This window comes from Tinamus guttatus, unplaced genomic scaffold, assembly GCF_059628265.1.
Source record: "Tinamus guttatus ecotype Peru unplaced genomic scaffold, ASM5962826v1 Tinamus_guttatus_pri_ptg000125l, whole genome shotgun sequence".
In the NCBI taxonomy this organism is placed as follows: domain Eukaryota; kingdom Metazoa; phylum Chordata; class Aves; order Tinamiformes; family Tinamidae; genus Tinamus; species Tinamus guttatus.
In genome coordinates, this window is record NW_028288659.1 from 4,480,126 (window position 1) to 4,499,590 (window position 19,465).

General features: G+C 43.3%; 1 protein-coding gene across 2 annotated transcripts in view; it reads right to left on the minus strand.

Annotated features, from left to right (window-relative positions):
* Positions 1 to 7,060: 7,060 nt before the first annotated feature.
* The window catches only part of DGKI (diacylglycerol kinase iota), a 203,907-nt gene continuing 191,502 nt past the window's right edge, over positions 7,061 to 19,465 (minus strand). For both annotated transcript variants that reach the window (XM_088521610.1, XM_088521611.1), the window contains exons 32-34: positions 12,444 to 12,480; positions 10,550 to 10,649; positions 7,061 to 9,180 (exon numbers count right to left, since the gene is read on the minus strand). In XM_088521610.1, coding sequence (XP_088377736.1) covers positions 9,064 to 9,180; positions 10,550 to 10,649; positions 12,444 to 12,480 — 254 coding nt within the window. In that variant the 3' untranslated portion in view covers positions 7,061 to 9,063. The remainder of the gene's footprint in view (positions 9,181 to 10,549; positions 10,650 to 12,443; positions 12,481 to 19,465) is intronic.

The following is a 19,465-nucleotide window of genomic DNA, read 5'->3' on the forward strand; positions in this document are numbered from 1 at the left end:
AGAATAACAGTGGCACAAAAGGCAGGCGTGTAGTTTGTAGCTAAATGTTTTGCTCACTGACTCAGAGAAGACCTGAAACCTTTGTGAACTGCCAGAAGGTCTGTGTGGGTGATGCAGAATACAAGTCCTCAGCTACAGCATTGGCTAGACTTTCCTAAATCTTTCAAAAGCTTCCAAAAATCCAACTGCATCAAAAATGACTGGTGTAGGGTTTACAGTACAGAAAATATAGACAGAAGAAAAATAATGCTCTCTTCCCACTCCGGGAACATGTACATCATCTTGCAGAGCTTCCTATAGGAAAAAGGCTGGTAGTGGTACGTCAGCTTCCCTTTTCCAAGGCATTGCACCCTCACAGGGCAACAGACAAACCTGTCAACTTCTGAGTCCATTTGGAAAGGGATTTTAAGCTTCGTTTTTTTCATTTACCAAAAGAGTGGCAGGACATGACCAAAGGAGGGGAAAAAGCAGCTACATGGCACCCATTGGAAAGGATGGGCCCATGCTGGCAGCTATGAGAGGAAACCAGTAGTAACAAACCAGTAGTAACAAACCAGAGTAACAAATTGGATGCAAAGAGCTTGGCAGAGTCCTTAAGAAAGGAAGACAACTTCTACAGGCTTGCTGTCCCCGTGTATTTTACCGGAATCCTGAAGCAGGCTGTGGTATGTGGATTACAGAGCCTCCAAAGAGATGTTGCTTTTACCAGTAACGGGATGTACGGATCTCCCTGCACATACGAGGCCCCCCCTTTTCCTTTCCCCAGTTCCATAAGGTGCAGCAATAAGCTAGAGAGAGACGAAGCTCTCAGGAGCTGCTTAGTGCTTTGAAGGCTCAGACACTTATTTGCTTCTCCCAAAGCTGTTGTGTGATCAAAGGAGGCAGATGGAAGAGAATCATTCTGCAGTGACATGTAAATGGAACCAACAAAATTAAAAAAAGAAAAAAAAGATAAGTTCCTGCCATCTCCCTGTGATTTTTGTGCCATACATGTGGTGCACAGAATGGCATGATAGCAAGGCCAGCCATTTCACACCAGGAAACAGCATGGTCGCTCACCAATGGGAAGCAGCTGCCACGTCTTATGAGCATGTTACAGAGCAACAGAATCACATTTGCTGGGCAAAAAATATTTGACAGGAAAAGGGTGAAGGGAAGGAATGTGACAGTAGACAAAAGTGCGTTTCTTTTTTCTATTGATACTAAAACTGAGCCTAGAAAGGTCATAATTAACCCCTCAGGTGTGAATTGCCCAAGTGCATCATGCTTCCAATCTCCCTGGTTCTCAGACACCACAGCTACCCCCCACCGGTCCCTTTAATGCCACAGGTCCACAGCTGGTACAACAGAATTTCAGCATTCCCAACCCACAGCCAGGCATAGTCGGAAGAGATCCAATTGCCTGTGACTGGGATTAAGCAAAAGTGCCCCAGAGGGAAGCACCTGAGCAGGACAAAATGAGCCAGAAGACCTGTCCAGTCACAGTTAAGCTAGAATGAGCTAAGGAAGAAAGAAAGAAAAGATCCAAATGAAATAGGACGGGAAAGGACAAAAAGAAGGAAAAGCAACGAGCAGCCAAAATGATTTGAAACCAAATTTAAATTATGTTCAATTTTTTTCCCTGCCATTACCTGCCAGAAAACTCAATTTTTAATTAGCTTGGAAATTAAAGTACAGTTTGCTATGGAGATAAGGATACTAAGAATCCTCTCCCCCTAGAAGAAAACAACTGGTAGTGGAAACCGCCTATTAAAACAAATACAAATACATCAGGAGCAGTTTTTCCATCCTGATTAAAAAAAAATAAAAAAGGAAAAACCTGTTCCTAGGAAAGGGACTAAAACAGGGGGGTGGGAAACAGAAGATGGCTATTTGTTTGGCAGTGCATGATTTCCACTGTTTAAAAGGAATACCTCCAGTGTGGCTAAGGAGCAGAGATGCCTTTGCACAGCTTTGCCTCCTGCCTTTGCCAAGCTCTCAGGAGCTGCAAACAAGAATTGTGTTTCCTGTCACCGTGCATGGGGATCTCTGGAGGGCAGCCCCCAGGATCCCAGTACAGGCATTGAGAATAGGAGCAGTGAGCTTGGAGAAGAAATGCAACAGTCTCACTTTATTAAAAGTGGACACATTTAATAATGGTGCACAATTACTCACTGCAGTGATATTCAATAGGTAGCATTGCAATTCCCTGACCAGAAATAACAATACCTGCAGAATTCCCTTTGCAGGTCCCCCATTCCTAGGGAGGGGGATAGCATAATTTTACTTTTCTAGTCGTGCCTTCTCTTTCCATTTTTTGTCTCAGTATCCTACAGGGGGAAAAAATCTTAGAATTGGGACTGTCCATTAGAGCCTAATTAGCCAGGCAGAAATTGCCAGTTGTCCGTTATGTCTGTTGCATCCAACTGAGGAATTTCTTGTCCTTCTCCAAATTTACACACTTAACAGGTTCCTAGATGGGGCCTGGATTCTTGCATATCTGTAGCAACAGAGATTGCTCTTTACCTCTGCTTGGCCACAGACTGAGGAGAAAAGTGATGACTGAAGGTCTTTAAGGCAGGTGGAACCAGAAGGCTGTTTTGTTCATTCAAATCAAGTGTAAGGCTATGAAACGAATTGCTGCCATGCTTCACGCATTAATAGCCAGATAATTGCTGCAGCACTTGTCATAACAGAGCCCTGGATTGCCACCGTGAGCGCTCCGCTTACTCATCAAGCCGCCTCCGAGACAGGGACTAATTGAAGAGCCAGGTGTTAGGCTCCGTCAGCAAAAGGAGGCCGGCTGTAGATGAAGCAATTACATAGGTAGTACGATATTGCTAAAAAAAAAAAAAAATAGTGCCCGTTTCATTCGTTTCAAAAGTTGCAGCCTCTACATACTTTGTATTGAAAAGTAGAATCTTTTAGTATGCTGGGGAACTCTGAAATAGTTTTCCCAAAGCTCTTGCAGTCTACAGACAGGGTTCTGTATCTAGATGAGGATAAAATGATAGAAACCAATTGTCGAGGAAAATATGCCTTTCTAAGCTTCTACTCTCTCACATATTTATCTTTTTCCATACGGCTGTCTTAAGAGAATCACTACCGTCTCAGTTTCCCAAAGTCTCTCATGGAGGCAACGCAGTAGGATAAGCTGACAGATTTAAAAAGGCTAAGTGTGGAATTATTTCCTTAGTTATAAATGTACTTTTGTTGCAAGGCATCTTCCCATATAGACTCTCTAAAGAAACACCATGTACCACATCAGAGGGAGGACTTTTCAACTCCAGCTCCCTTTCTTCCCTGCTCTGTGGGTAACTGGATACATGTGTAAAGCATAGGATAGATTTTCGTTGTCTTCCTATTTAAAAAAAAAAAAAAAGCTAGCCTGAGAAACATGAACCTGCAGCCCAGGCTGGAATGTGGCACCTAATAAATCAGGTAGGAGACAAGATGCACTCTGATGGCTGAATACAGTGAGGTTATTCAGCACTAAGCCTGCCTGATCACTGAAGTCAAAGGTAATGAATTTACTGGCATGATCAAGGCCTGAGGGAGGGAATTTTCTCCTTTTGCAGCAGCGGCGCCATGCAGAGGCCAGGAAATCTCTTGACCAAGGGCAGAGAGGAGGTAAACCGGCCTCCCGTGCATGTGTACAGGGGCAGGAGAGTGCTAGGTTCTGCAGACACTACCCCAGCACTGCAAGGAGTGGTGCTGGCAACATGCAGGAAAGAGAAAGGGAGTCTCCTGAGCGCTGGTTTCTCCCGAGGATTTCTGGTAGGGCAGTCCGGAGGGACATGATGACATAGCACAACTAGAGTATTCCTAACCACAGTCACCACTGGGTAGGTGCCAAGCCAGCTTCAAACAAAATCAAATGTGAGAAATGACCCAGGTGCTCAGCTCGCCTCTGGGCAGCTTTTGCAGCCTGAGCCAAGTACTGAGCTGTGGGCACTCAGTTGTGGTGGTTACCTGATATAACCATCCCTGCCTGCTTTGCTGCCTCCTCAGTGGAGGCTGGGCCATCCTGAGCCCTCTGTTCATCCCAGCAGCTGGGCATGGGCCTCAGCTATAGCTCCTGTGGAGGCATTTCCAGAGGCCGGCCATGCGCTGCATGCTGCACTGCCGAGGGGAGTGAAAGTGCTGAAACTCGAGTCACTTCCTCCCACATAAAACTCTCGTCTTCACCGATATGCTGACAAGTCAGTTGTGGCACATTATTGAGTCTCTTTTGCAATTGGCAGAGTGTGGCAGGCAGCTTCTGGGGTTTTAAAACTGTCACGATAGTCTACTAGGAAAAACACTTTGCCTGCTTTGTTGCCAAGAAATCAGAACGAAAAGACTTTTACTACAGTGATCCCCATAATATTGTCTTGTCTGATATTTCAGAGCCATCCAGAAAAAGGGCACAGTTTTATCATAAACCGTTTTCAGGACTGCTGAAATAACTGCAGATACTCACATTTGATGCTTTGGACTACTTAGAAGGCAAATAACCAACCTCATTTTGGCTCAAGTTCAGAGAGGAAAATAGAGGGAGGGAAGCATAGTAACTGATAAATAGTAAAGAATAGATACAATAGAGAAAGAAATGTTATTTTCTTTGTGAGAGAAGAGCACAAAACATTAAACACCATTCTTAGAAAATACTTATCCACGTATGTTACTCTGACATAAGAGAAGCAAAAAATGGAGGAAAAAAAATGACAGATCTCAAACTGGTCAGCATGAGGAACTGTTTTCTTTTTGGAATAAATGAAGTGCAATGACAGAATTGTCTTTGGAATGTTTTCAATGCATCCAAATTTCCAGCATGTCCACACATTTCTTGAGTACCACTAAACCCCAGCGAGTTTAAGACTACCAGTGTACCTCACCCACTTCACAGCTTTTGCCAGGAGCCAAATCTTCTCAATATGCTTTTGATACACTGGAAGCATCAACACATAAGCGCACCCCACAGCAGGTATCAGAGATTACTGGAAGGAAAACAGCTGCTACCTTCTCAGTGAGACTGTGCGCTAGTGTCTTTCATTACCATGCACATCACTATCGCAGCGAAGACAAAGACAAAAATGAGCAAAAGAGGCTCCTCAAAAATACTCCACAAACAAATGATCCTGCTGCTGCACCACCAGGGAAACCATGCGTCCATCCATAGCAGCATCAGCTCTGCACGTACAACTGGGAAGATCAACGGCAACAAAACACCAATTTTGTTCTCTTTTCTTTATGTCTATGGTGCTTCCGCAAGACAGCCCTTGTGCGTTAGAGGACATCTAATGTAGTCAGAATCCAGCCACAGCACCACGAGTTGATGTGAAGAACTTCATTGCTGCTGGGGAAGAGCAAGGAGGTGACAGGTAAAAACAGCTACACGGAGACATCGTACTGCACAGCCACACAAGCCGTCGCATGAAATGGCAGAAGAGCCAGTGGAGTCCAAGGCCATTTTGTAAGGCAGGGCAAAATTTGCCTTGAACTTCTGCCCTAAATGAGTCACTCAGCCTTACCTCACAACAGGGATGCCTCAGGGATGCTATAGTTACTGAGAAACGCATGACCTTGTCGCGTCTTGGATAACACACAAAGATATCTCTAACATCAAAATATGAAATAATACATGTAACTGGTGTTATTTAATAACAAAAGTAAGTTTATTTTATCAGCATTATAAATATTATCTTTCCTTCCATTTACCTTTGAAATGAGATAGTCAAAGCAGTACAATGGAACAACTCAGGAGCTCCTCAGTTCTACTGAAAAGGATCCCCTTTAATATCAAATTAAGATGGAACATGATACTTTGTTAGTCCAGCAGCCTCAGTAGATGAGCATCCCTAGGTACTTGGTCATTCAAATGCAACTGTTCTAAAAATGTGTGTGTAAGTCTATATATATATTTGTATGTTCATAAACATATATATATATACACATATCAACACACACACATAAATAGATGCAACCACGGCATTGATACTTCTAGTAAATCAAAATGTTTTACATGTAATTTGCATGTGCTGCACATGGAAATTTGGACCCTGCACACTGTGCAGGCACAGTAATACCGTGCTAAACTAGAGCCCAAGTGCTCAGAGATCCAATACGTATGTATTACCTGTAACTGATGCCAGGTCTGCCTGCTTCTGGTGCCTGTCCAGAATCAAGAATCCCACCCCCTACTTTGAAAGAAGTAATAAATTATCCTGTGGTGGCCCAAGCTCCTTCTCTCAGCGAACCAAGTTCCAATATACCAGGCTGTTGAGGAGCCAATCCAGGAAACAACTGTTACCTATACAGATATACTGCCAGTGCCTACGGGCATCACTTGTGAAGTGCTTTGAACACCTTGAATATTAAAAGGTGCTTCATGCAGCCAGGCCCTGTCCTATCTCCAGTGCAGGATCTTCTTTTCGTCATACCGTGATGCCTCTCACTGAATACACAGAGCGGGAAACTTTCCAGAAGCCCATCAGTCTGCCTCTAAACATGGCATCCTATTCCCATCTTGGCAGGCCAGATTCTCCGCTGCGGAGCCCGGCTGGCTCCAGGAGCTCCGCTCTGCCCATTCCTGCCACGTTGCCCCCCAGGACAGGGGCGCACGGTGCTGGCCAAGAGCCACCACAGCCAGGCCCGCACCGGGACCTCATGGCAGGCGGAACAGATCACTGAGGAGAGGAATACTGGGACGGGGCAGGACCAGACCCAAAGCTGCTGTCGTTATTTACGTGTGGAAACTCTCTCTGGAAGTTACCTGTGATTACAGCAAACCTTTGGTTGCTTCACCTATTTTGGGGGACTTGAAGATCAGGGAGCTACAAGGGCTGGCCATCTTCACCTCAGGCACCAATCTGGCTCAGCACAGAAGAGAATCCGGCCCATGGTATCATTGAAGCTTCCTCCATTTCTCACATCAGTAACACAAACCAAAAAGATAAAACTGGTGCTAATGTAGTTCTTATTTTTAGTAAAACACAAATATTCCAGTGCATCTTTCCTCACAGCTGGGAAATAATGCAAGGATTAAAATGAAACCACAGCATGAGGATCTTCCTTATGGAAATTTCACATACACCAGCAATGCACTCTGATTTTTTATTTTTAATTGTCGCCAAATTCTGTTCTAATGTATGCACGAACTGCTTTTCACCACAAGCCCCTGGATGATTATCAAGGGAAGGAATTTGGCTTTCATATTTTATTTTTTAAAACAAGGAAGGTAAAATAAAATAAGAAAATAAGACGAAATACATTTCATGTTGCCATTGATCTATAGATTACAAATATATATAGTTTCCTTCCAGAGGAAGAAATACTAAACAAATATTTTGCTCATATCAAATGAACTTTTGAAAACAGAAAAAAAAATTAAATATATTTTTCAGCTCCTCCCTCTCTGCTATAGCAATCACTCTGTCAAAAAAAAAAAATCAAAGAACAGGAAGGAATCTCATTCAATTCATTTGCATAACCGCTACCAAGGAAGAAAAACTTATCTGAATAATAACCTGAGTTATTTTCAAGGGTTCCAAACTGCATGTATTCCTGATGTCACCATCTACCAGAGACACCTACACCTAGCAAAACAAAATGTCAAAACAAAACACCAGCATTTTTTTTTAAACAAACAACAAAGCAAAAATTAAAAATCTATTGCAAGAATTATGCCTTGAGGATTGGTCAGAGTAAATGGAAGCTCTGCTATTTCTGGCAGCTGAACTTTTTTTAGTGTTGGAAAACCTGAATATGAACATTTTGTGTATGTCTATTTATTTGTGTTTGCTTTTTCTTCTTCTGTGGTTACAGTCTGTGAGGTAAGACAGAGAACAGACAAATACAGAAGACACGGTTGGCCTTTACAGCAGCTAAGCAATTTAAATTTCCAAGCTTATGGTGAGTCAAAGAGCTGCCACTTGTTCCTTTTCATTGGGACAGCCTCATTTTAAAACTTCATCTCGATTCCCTTGTGGAACTGGATACTTGGCATGTCCAGTCAAAGGAGCTTTTCTGATCACAACACGGCCAGGTTGTCGTTCCACTGGTCATGACAGCAAGCCTGTACTGTCAGCTCATGTTCTAGATTTGCTGCCCATGCCTGGCAGCACCTCAAAGGGCACTGGGTTAATAAGTCAGCCAGTCGTAACTCCTCCTGTCTTGCACTGATCTCCCTTCAGCTTAAAATGTATCTTGCTGGAAGTGAAAATTAGCTATAAACTTTTAGACAGACCTGACACCTGTGGAATCAGCTTGCCAATGCTATAGCGATGTGAGAAACCTTACTGATAACTTCCTGCTCTGTCATACAACATGGATTATCCCGTGTAGCTCTGCTCCACTCAAATAACTGCCTCCTGAGGAAACCAAAACGATAAACCCAGCAGCAACAAGGAGGCTAACTTTTATTACTTCTGTAAATCTGTGCCCCACACCCCCAACCTAAACCAAGGCGATAGAAAGAATACTTTCCAAAAGTGAGAAAACTCCCTGGTGATTGAACACTGAGGAACCAGCTTCCGAGGGAACAGTGAGGGACAGAACTCAGCAGGTACAAATGTCATTTTTTCTATGGGCATCCAGAGCTCCTCATTTTTTTTTGCTACTGCCTGACCATTTGTGAAGACTTAACACAGAGATAACAGGTATATTTAACTAATGGCAAGTGAGGGGAACGGGAGAGTGAAGGAATGCAGGATACTGTAAGGATGGAGGAGGGCCTGGCTGGATGCTTTAATGTCCCAGTTAGTTTGGCTTCTCTCACACCCCTTTCCCTCTTTCTTTTTTAAAATAAATTCTACAGATGAACATGGGAGAAGTTCATGCTACTTGCTGGAAGCAATAAAGATAAATTTCCGTGGCCCATGGATTCCACAGACCTTTAAGTGTCCCACCTCATCCATCTTGGGCTAACATAAGGAACCTAACTGTTCCGTGGCAAGACTCAGTAGCCCTTAGAAACTGGTGGCATGTCCTCAGATATTTTCCTCGAGAGCGAGAGACACATTGATTCCATCAGCTTCTTCCTCACACGATGCCCAAGCGCCTCAAGTGCAGCCTTGTTATTTCCGAGGGTTCTCTTCCTCACTTTCAGACTGCCGTCTCCAGGTCCTCATGGGAAACCATCTGGTAGTTCTGTCGACTCTCCAGGTAGGAGGCCAGATCTGGGTCGCCAGCTTGCTGAGCCCTGTCACGAGGAGTCTTACCCTATAACAAAGGAACACAGAAAGAAATCCTGTACTAACACTTTTAAACAACAAAGTGCGACCCACAGAAATTACCGCGAGTAGAAGACACTTTGTAGAATCAAGCAAATAATGTTGTTGTCAAGTCAAATTTTGGTATGAGAGTAATTCCATTCTGCAACAGCTGCGAGATTCTTAAGATTCTCAAAATCCATGTGTGGTTTAGGACAAATAATTTAACTCTGCAAAGAAGAAACTAAAAATTTTCATTTTAGGGATAAAGTTCCCATAATGCACAATGTCATATCTAGTGCTTTTAAGCACTTCACAGCACAGAGCACTTCACAGACTACACACAACTTTTCTAAAGACAGGCAGAGAGAGATTCCCAACATTCAAAACAGAATGAGCCATGTTGAGCTCATCTCAACTACTAATCAGTTTGCAGTGCATCCCTGTTCTCTGTTATCTGAGCTGCCCTAAGATTAATACTAAAACTGGACGAAAAGTCTTGATTTTAAAACATCATAAGTGCATTAATGCTCTCCTTAACAATTCTCCTGCTCCCTGGATTTCTGGGCAGAGGAAGATTAGCAAGTTAGGATCCATTTATCTGGATTTCAGCTGTGGCAGAAACTTTCTTTTGCAATCTCTAGAACTCTTATCTGAAAGATATGATCTCTTTCTCTCTCTCTCCTAATAGTCTATTCCATACAGCATTAACATAAAATATTGTCTTGCTGCAGTGAAAAGTCTGAGGTCTGACCACGCTCAGCTGCTGATCACAAACTGCTTATGTACAGAAAGGTCAGGAGGCAGCTTCTCTACCATGTTCCTGACTGGATATTATTGACAGAATATTCCTATGTTTTAGCTTTTCCCAGATGTCTTCCTCAGGCTCTGTTAGCCATGTCTTATCTCAAGCTTACACCAAGTGGTCAGCGTTGCATCAATGCGTGAAGGGGCAAACAAGAATAAAAGAAAACAGTTAGCCATCCCACAAAGCAAGCCAGCCACAACAATCAAACCTCACAGACACTGTGCAGTCACAACCCGAGGCTCCTTCAGGTGGTCCCTACCCGCAGGCTTTTCTTTTGACCACACAGGAGGATGATGCTGCTGTGCCACGGAGAGGCCTCATTCATACCCAACGTGCTGAATAGTTTCAGGCCAGTCTCTCACTGCACCAGTGATGACCCACATTGGGGACTGAACTGAAGTCTCTTGTACTTGTTTAAATCAATACAGTTTTGTAAATAAAAACGGCTCGTTTAAAAAGAAATGCCCTTGGCACACACAAGAAGGCCTCAATCATGCGCACAGCAGGGACGGATGCTGATTGGTCTCGCTTGCCTGAGGTATTTTATAACTGGTTCAGTGGGCTGGGTTACCTTGGAGTCCGTCTTCCTCAGAGATGCCCCCGCATCCACCAGGAGCTGGCAGATGGCACGATGGCGCTGACAGGCCGCCTTGTGTAACGCTGTCTCACCCCTAGACCAAAGTACAGAAACCAGCAGTGAGACACATCCCAGCAATGTACTTTTACAAACTATGAGGTGTAGCAGACAGACAGAGGATGATGCATTTCTGCGAGATTCCCTCTTGCTGGCAGAGGAGGACTTGTGTACTCTCTCCCTTAGCATCTACATCCTCTTACTCAATAAGAAATCCTGCAATGCAGAAATAGCAGATGGAGAACTTCTGAAGGGTGGGAAAGAAAAAGAAACCACTGTTTTCTGCATTTGAAGGATGGAAAGTCACATTCCCATCCAATCATCAACTCTGTTCACTGCTGCAAGGGCAAACTATCCACCTTTGTATTTCAGAGCAGACTAAACAGCAATGATTTTTCTTCTACCTGTTACTTTTTTCCTGAACCTCACTCTTGGAGGGATGTTGGAAATACCTTGCACATCAAAGTCATAATTGGTGTACTTGCTCCCCTTGCTCTGATACCTTCCTCTCTTGGATGTATGAGTGGAGATCTGTGTTTTTGTTATTACCTGCTGGACTACTGGGGAAGTCTGAACACAGGATTTTCAAAAATAGCAAGTGAAGATTTATTGCAAAGCCCTTCACTCAGACTGGGGCTACATGTAACCTCAGTGTCCTGAACCCACATGTTCAAGATGCTGAACTGACAATATTACTGAGGTTACAGAAATCACATCACACTTTGACTAGTAAAAGCAAGAAAGTGTGCTTTGAGTGGGATGAATGTGTCCTTAATGCTTGTGTCAAACAAGTAGGGCCATTAAGTATTCTCCAAAATGAGAAACGACATGAATTACATGGAGTTGAACAGACCTTACACACACCTACCCAGCAAGTGAGAGTGCATAGGGGAACTTCCATCTAAATCCATGACAGGACAAGTTAAAATACTAATAAGCAACCTTGTACTGAATCTTTCTCTGCGGCACTAGAGCTAGATTCAGAACTAGATACTGTCTGATTTCCACCCGAGGAACAAAAGACAAATTTGTGCTTGCAATTATGGCTTGAATCTTTGCTTTTCAAGAGTGAGTGGTAGATGGACAAACCCTTTGCAAATGGAAGCACCCATAGCAATGTACATTTTTATTTTGTTTCGGGGTTTTGCTCTGCCTCTGCACAGGGAGGAACTGGTGGACCAGCCAGACTCCACTACCAGCAAATGGCCCATGCACCTATGCAGAACTTTCTTGGGGATCTCCTCTAGCAGAAGAGGGCACTGTATGATGGGGATCTTGGAGGAGCACATTCTTTAATCCCTATGAGGAAGACTATTCTTCCTTCTCTCATATCCCAGATGCTTCCCAGCATTACTCATGCTTTCCATATATCTTCTTTGTGACATCTTCATTATGCAAGATGTCATAGAACAGGTGGAAATTGAAAAGTACTTTTTCTTTATTATGTAATAAAGAAGAGGTGGCTGATGTTCTAATAGTTAGGAGAAATCCTTGGTTGCACAAGTTGTAACCACTTGGGACAGAGCACTCTGGATGACTCAAGAATGGACAGAATAAAAGACATTGAACACGTATTCCTCTAGAAAGATTAAGGGAGCAGTTGGAGTGGCAAACAACAGGGAGAAAGTCCTTTTCGGGGTTTGAGAAACATTTATTGGAGGCCAGAAAGTTGGGTTTGACATTGTGGTTGATTGTGGGGTACGGAAGGGAGAGGAAGGGGTTAAGGAATGTGCCATTTTCAGACTCTTTTCTTATTTGAAAGTTTCCACTTGATTATTGGGAGAACTCTGCTGATGTAATGGGGGTAAACAGCAGGATAAATTGTACTTACGTTTCACTGTCTGTCATGTCCAGTAATTCAGAGGGACCTGCAAAAGAGAATCAGGAATGTCACATAGCAGTTGTCCACATGACTTGGGGAGCGTTACTCCCAGAAGCAGGTTTTTGGTGCAAATGTCTAAAAGAAGCCAACTGAAAGCTCAATTTGTGCAAGGATGCTGAACTTAAAGGTAGTATTTGCTTGCCCAAGTCCTTGCACTACAAAACTCTGAATACACAGTCACTGCTAGAGTATCAGCACCAGAGAGTAGCAGCCTCTAAATTATACTGGGAATGAATATTCATGGCATTTATTTTCTCACTCTTCACCTTGCTCAATTAAGATGCTCACATAAGTACAGTGCACTGGAACTGCTGTTACACTGGAAACTGATATACTCCAAGTTAAATCTATTGTTAGTACTAGAGAGAAAATGTCGTTAGGAAGCTGAAATTAGCCAAATTCTGCCCTGAATGACATCCCTGTGCTTCTCCATTTAATAGTGTTATACAGGATGTGGAGCAGAGTGGAATATTCCCAGCAGTGTTTATATTGATATGCAAATCCTGTACCCTAGTGGTTAGCAATGATCAGGAAAGTAAGATTAAGAAAAAAAAAAAAAAAAAAAAGATTTTTGTTAAGTGGTACAAAATAATGCATTTATGCTAATGTTCTTTTGTCCTTGATATTCACTACAGGCTGATGTGTACAGCAGTGAAATCCATCATTAAATTATAGTGAGATGGAAAGGCTAAGATTGAAATAGCATTCAAAATGAGGAAAACTTTTCCCTTTGCAGTCTAGCTTACTATTCTCTTCTCAAACACTCTGGAGCGTAGTGCCAGATGGTAAGGGACAGTTAGCAAGGGGAACATGAAACTTTACAGGAATTTTACTTCCTGCACATGAATATTTCTCTTCATCATACTTTGAATTTCAGATTCAAGAGTCCTCAAGAGCTTATGGTAAATCTCACCTGAAACTGAGGGTTTTCATGCTATTTATTTACAAAGGCCTTACACAACCTCTTCTCATTACTTCTTTCAGTCTGTGGGTGTGCTTAAATGGATGAGAGCAGCCTGTCTCTCCCTCACTCTATCTACAACTCACACATTCACTAGCACCAAGGCAGCTGGCTACCCTTGCTCCGGGAACTGCAGGTAGCTCATCCCCATCATCTTGTATCAAAACGAAAAAGGGGTGATCAAAACAGTGGTGTCCTTAGCCCCCAATGCAGAGGGCATTTCATACCAATTACTTTCCATACAAATTAACCTCTTTAGCTACTCTCTGTTTTCAAAGCATTGTACACTCTAATGCCACACATCCCCATTTCCACACTTGGCAACTCTGTCAATCATTCCTGTCTAGAAGGAGAATCACACACAAACTGAAAGATCCTTCAAGCATACAAGAAGCATACAGGGGGCTAAGCAAGTTCCCTTTATGAGAGAAGAGAGAAAAAGAATTGCCTGAGAAACAAGAAAGAAAAAAACAAATGAGCAAACAGATCTCCTGACACTTCTCAGGAGAAAAGAAAATCATGTTCTCCTAAACAGAAGTGTTTCCCCAAGATTTGTAGCAATGCCACCTCCCAATGACAGGTAACAAGGAATGCCCTTCAATTTGACAGTGAATAGGCACTGTCAAATAGAGTATTATTTCTCTTCACTGATGGGACAATGAATGTGTGTGATGCAAATGTGGAACAAAGTGACTGCATGGGGCACAGAGTCACTTACCTTGGTGTGCAGAGAAGAAGGGGAAAAGGGGTTGAAACAGCTGGAGCAAGGAGAGAGAGCAGGTATAAGAATAGGATCTGAGAGGGCAGAGGAGCTGGGGCCGACTGAGTAGGTGTGGAGAAATGAAGGATGAAGGAAAAGTGGTCTGGCATAGGAAGAATCGGTGACATGAAGACGGAGAGGCAGAGAGCTGCAGGCCGTTGGGCAAGCAGCGAATGCAGAGCTGGGGAGGTGCCAGGTGCCTGCTGTCTGTGCACGGAGGTGGCTTCTCCAGGAGACTATTCCAGATAAGGCTGCTCCTGGGAGCACCCTCAACTTCATCTTGGTCACACTTGAAGGTCCTGGGCATAGCCAATTTGCAGCATAATGTAGTAGGCGGATTCACTTTTTTTTGTTGTTCTTTCTGCCCTATCTCTAAAATTAGATAGCCCCAACTCTCACACAGCTCTGAGCCATACCCTTTATTTCTTTACTTCATTTTCAGCTGTGCTTCTCTTAAACCATCTCACGTCCTCCTCCTAATTCCCTTTCCCCTCTCTCTTGGACCTCATTTTTACATCAGTCTCCCTGGCGCTGCCAACCGACCATTCCAAATCCCCCTCTGCCCTCGGACAAAAGCTGCACAGATGTGGGAAGGGCTGGCACTGGGAAAGCTAACGGCACTGTCATCCTGACCCAGCAGGGAGGCGGCTGTTTTACTCTAGGACAAGAGGCAAAGAAAGAAAAGGGGACCAAGGCACAGAGAGAGAGAGGACAAAATAACCCAATAGAAATCCGGAAGGGAAATGCATGAGCGAGATTTCTATCAAGGAAAACAGCAGGGGGGGAAATAAAAACAAAAGACAGAAATGTGTGGTGGGGGGGAGAGGGAAGAGAGAAAGAGAGAGACTGAGGCACTAAAGAATGGCAGGATGGGGATGGTGGGGGGAGAAGTTTGCATGAAAGGAGCTGAAAAGCATGACACACCGAGGAGAAGCCCAACTGAGATCGCTCTCTGTCCTTAACATCCCCAGTAGACTGTCTGTGTAGAATTATTAACTTTTTTCCTTCTCTTCTTCCCTCTCCTTTCACTTCACCAAAGCCCCTCTCCAGTTTCTCAGGAGGCAAAGCAACTTGAACTGGGAAGAGGGGGTGGTAAGGGAGATGCTCAAGAGCAGCTGCCCTTTAGCTGAGCTCATTCCAACATAAAAGAGAGACTAAATGACCATATTTCAGAGGCATTTCCAAAATATACAGCACCATGCAGCCCAAAAGGCCTCAAGGCCTGCGGCACACCCTACCCCCTCCGATGGAGGTGGTTACAGTCATCCACAGGAGACCTGCAGCTATTAACTGCTGCCTCTTGTCCTGTCAATTCCTACTTCATAGAACTGGGGAAGAAATGTGTTTTCTTTAAACAGTAGTGTTTGACATTATTGGCATTTCTGGTTGTTTAGCTGGCAAAACCCTCTTTATTTACTAATTTGATTAAACTTGATATCAGTGGGACAAAATTTGATATGGCTCCTCACCTTAAAAGAAGGAGTATTTTTTAAAATAACAATAATCTGCAATGTCAGGACTATTCCTAGTCCTGACTATTCCAACTCTACACACCTAATTTTACCTCATGTGAAGATCAACGGTGTCTGTTTTGCACTGCCAGTATCTTTTGGCTCAGAATTTCCACCACGACTCACAGAGCAGTGCCCTGCTATAACCGGAGCTCTTGCATGCCTTTCCTCTTTACTGTCTCTATGTCGTGTTGACCTCAAGTTTGTGCAATTTGCAAGTTTAAATAGAGCATCTTATACCTGGCATCTTCTAGGAAAAGAGCTGTTTACAGCTTAGGCCCCTCACAAATGTCCCACTACCATAAAGCATTCTGCAAGTCTAGACACATCCGTGAATGCCTGGCAAACTCATTCCCCCTCAGTGTTGCTTTCCAAAGGCTATTCAGGGCTGTTTTGTCCCTGACACGCATGTCTGTCATGGCAGAATTCATTTTCTGGAAGTCTTCCTTGGAACTGCTGCACCTGGTTAGGGTGCAAATCCAAACTCCTACACAGCTCTCACTGCTGACTCTGCAGTGCTCATAGTAACTAAACTATCCTTTCTTACCAGAGGAAGCTAGTCTGGCTCTCAGTATGTACAGGAATCAGACCTGAGCAGGAAGATATCTGGGTCACTTTTCAAAGCAAAACCCAAGGTTCATACACTCAACAGAGCAAGCACATTGAGATTTAAAGTCACAAAAATTTTCAGAGAGGCTGCACTGCTCACTCACCACTCCACCAGAGGTTTACAGCACAAAACCCTAAGCAACTGTAATGCTCTTCCATTTAAAAAGAAAATTCTCTAGATGAACTACTGGCTTCTTGCTATTCTTTTGAGCTTCTAGGGAAAAAGAAAGTGAGGAGAAAGCAAACCTTGCATCATTTGTCTTGCATCTTGTGCATTATAAATACTTAGGAACTGTCAGATGAGGATTCCAGGTCAGGCTTGATTCCAAACACAGAAGATGATTTAGGAAGTCTTTTTTTTCTAAATGAACTTCTGAAGCCTTCTCTGCTTCTTCTGGTCATGTTAAGCAAATAAACAGTTAACTGTGCCCTGAAGTGTGCGAGAGAGTTTCTTACTACAGCAAAGAAGCAAATGTGGATCTGATACCGAGTTTGGGCTAAGTGTTTCTCAGCACAACCACAGCACTTCTGGGCCTTCCTCCCTTTATTTCGGAAGGACCCTTTATTGAGGGAGCCTGCAGCAGCAACGTGCAAGTGTGCACATCCCTGCCCTTCCTGCAGCGGGGACAGACAGAAGCTGCTTTGCAGGAGCAGCACTGGCAGCCAGCACAGCTCCGCTGTTCCCACAGCAGCTGTCGTTCCGACACCAACTACGCTGGTGCCTCAGCTGCTATTCCAGGCTTGTGCTAGGCCACTAATAAGTATCTGGCAATACTGCACAGCAGTCTCCTAGTATGACTCATCTGTGCTTTTTCTAATTTGAGAAGGGTTATTTTCCTCCTGTTAACATCTGAAATCATTCTGATCAAGATCACAGAATAATCTCTCATAGTGATGCTCCTTGTGTGCTTGCAGAAGGCACAAAGTCAGCACCACAGAAGACAGTCTCAACACTACTACAGGATTCCCCCATTTTCACAACCCCAGTGCTATGGGAGGTGTATTCTCCCCTTCTGCATCACATCCTGTTCGCCCCACTAGTTCCACATGAGGCAGCTAAAACTCGTGGTAGGTTTTGTTTAATATTCAGAACATTTTCCCCATACAATTAATAATATATTTTCCATGCTGTGTGCCAGTATTTTGCAGCAAAACTCCTTGTTAACTGTCTCTAGCCACATATGGGACAAATTATGGGGTTGGGCAGGAGAAAATGCCAGTTCAGAAGTAAGATTCACTTTTTCATCATGGGTACACATGAACAGAGATGAGAGGCTAGATACAGGGAAAGCCTGAGATATTTAGTGGCGTTGGATAGGGTCTTATACACTAATTAATGTTGAGATGATGCCAGATGCCAGAAAGCGCAATAGGGGAAAGAAAAAAAAAAGACATTATGGTGATGATGATTCAGCAAGAGAGCTCAATTGTGACTGGGAAGTGCCCAGAGTAGAAATGAGTTTCATTAATTGCTTGGTGGGAGAGAGAAGAGGCCTCTATTAGAGCACTGTCCAATGCACTCTCTGATCCCCAGAGAACATTAAACAAATGGTGCATTTGGAGAAGCCCAAAGGACAACGTCTGGAAAGCTGCAAAAGCCTCCTGCCATCACTGGGGACAGAAGCTGTGCTGACATTTGATGAACATGCTGGCTTGTCTTGTCTTTGCCTAGCAGTCCATAATCCCTCACATTTCTTTATTCAATTAAAAATTTCTCATGGATTTCCTGCTCTGATCCTTACCAGCTCCAACAATCTAATTTTAAACCTTCACCAAAGGAATGGTAATTGGGTCAGACTGCAAGTAAGCATATATGCCTAAGAGGAATCCTGGAGAGGGACTGATGAGGGGGAAGAGGCACAGGTCATGTGCAGTATGAGATAGATGAGATCAGAAAAAGTAAGTGAAATTATGTCTGTCCACTGAATTCAGATGTATTTGTATGAACAACCATTTCAGAGAAGTTAAAGTACAGTTAGCACTAATATGACTTGCTGCAACTTGTGGGAAAACTAGCCAATGCCTGGATATAAGGCCAACTACACTTAGCTATCCCCATGTAGGTATACATACAAATGTTAAGTGCCAAGATAATGATGATCTAGTTAATACTGTCAATGGAACAACACTTGATGAACATTGAATGGAAGAGTATTCAGACCTCCTTAGGCAGACATCTGGACTTGGTTATTTTGCCCACGCTAATGGACATCTAATGCCATTCAAAAGTGCCTAATAGCAAGTCATGAGATATATTTGGAATGACAGGGATGTTTGCCTGGGCTTCAGCTGCTGCTCCAAAAGAGTATGGGTCTCCTACAAGGCTTTGTAGGTTATATGGTAAACCAGTACCTATGTCCTGCATTCCCAAGGAAAGATGACACTCCATGATTATGTTTAGGCAAAAGATTCAAACAGAGAGGCAGATGTCAGATGAATCACTTGCTGGGTTCCCCTAGCTGCATGGACCAAGGTCTCCATTCAGCTGGCCATATGAGAGGTGTAGTGCTATTAAATACAGCCTATGGTACCCTGCCTCACCTACACCTGCCCCTGAAAGAGCTCAAGTTCCTGCATCAGATATGGGCAAATCAACTCAGTCTTATATCTCTGTTGACAATGCAGGAGCACATAGCTTACATAAAGATGCCTGTATATAAAAACCTAAACTTTGGAGACAAAATCCAACTAAATCCTATCCTGATTAACAAAGATGTTAACAGATGGATTATTGCCTCTTCATTTAGTATAAGTTGTGTGAGTTTTTTTTTTTTCTCTTCTCTGTATAATTTTTACACTAAATTTCTGGCAGAATTAGCACTTATTCCAATTGCCAGACAACCTCTGTGTTCAGTGCTGACTTCTCCTGAAATAATATATCTGATTCTGACATTCAAAAGTCAAGATAGGCATTGATATTTTTGGAGAGGGATCAGAGAAGAATTAAAACAATGTTTAAAGGACAAGAAAACATTTCCTATAGTGCAGAGAGATGGTCACTGGGGCTTTAGCTCTGTGTGCACTAAGACTATTACAGTATAACTCTCCATCAGGCAGTGCACAAGATGACTCCAGTTCCAACACACAGAAACTCCTAAATGCTACACACACGCTATTTCCTAGTCCATGT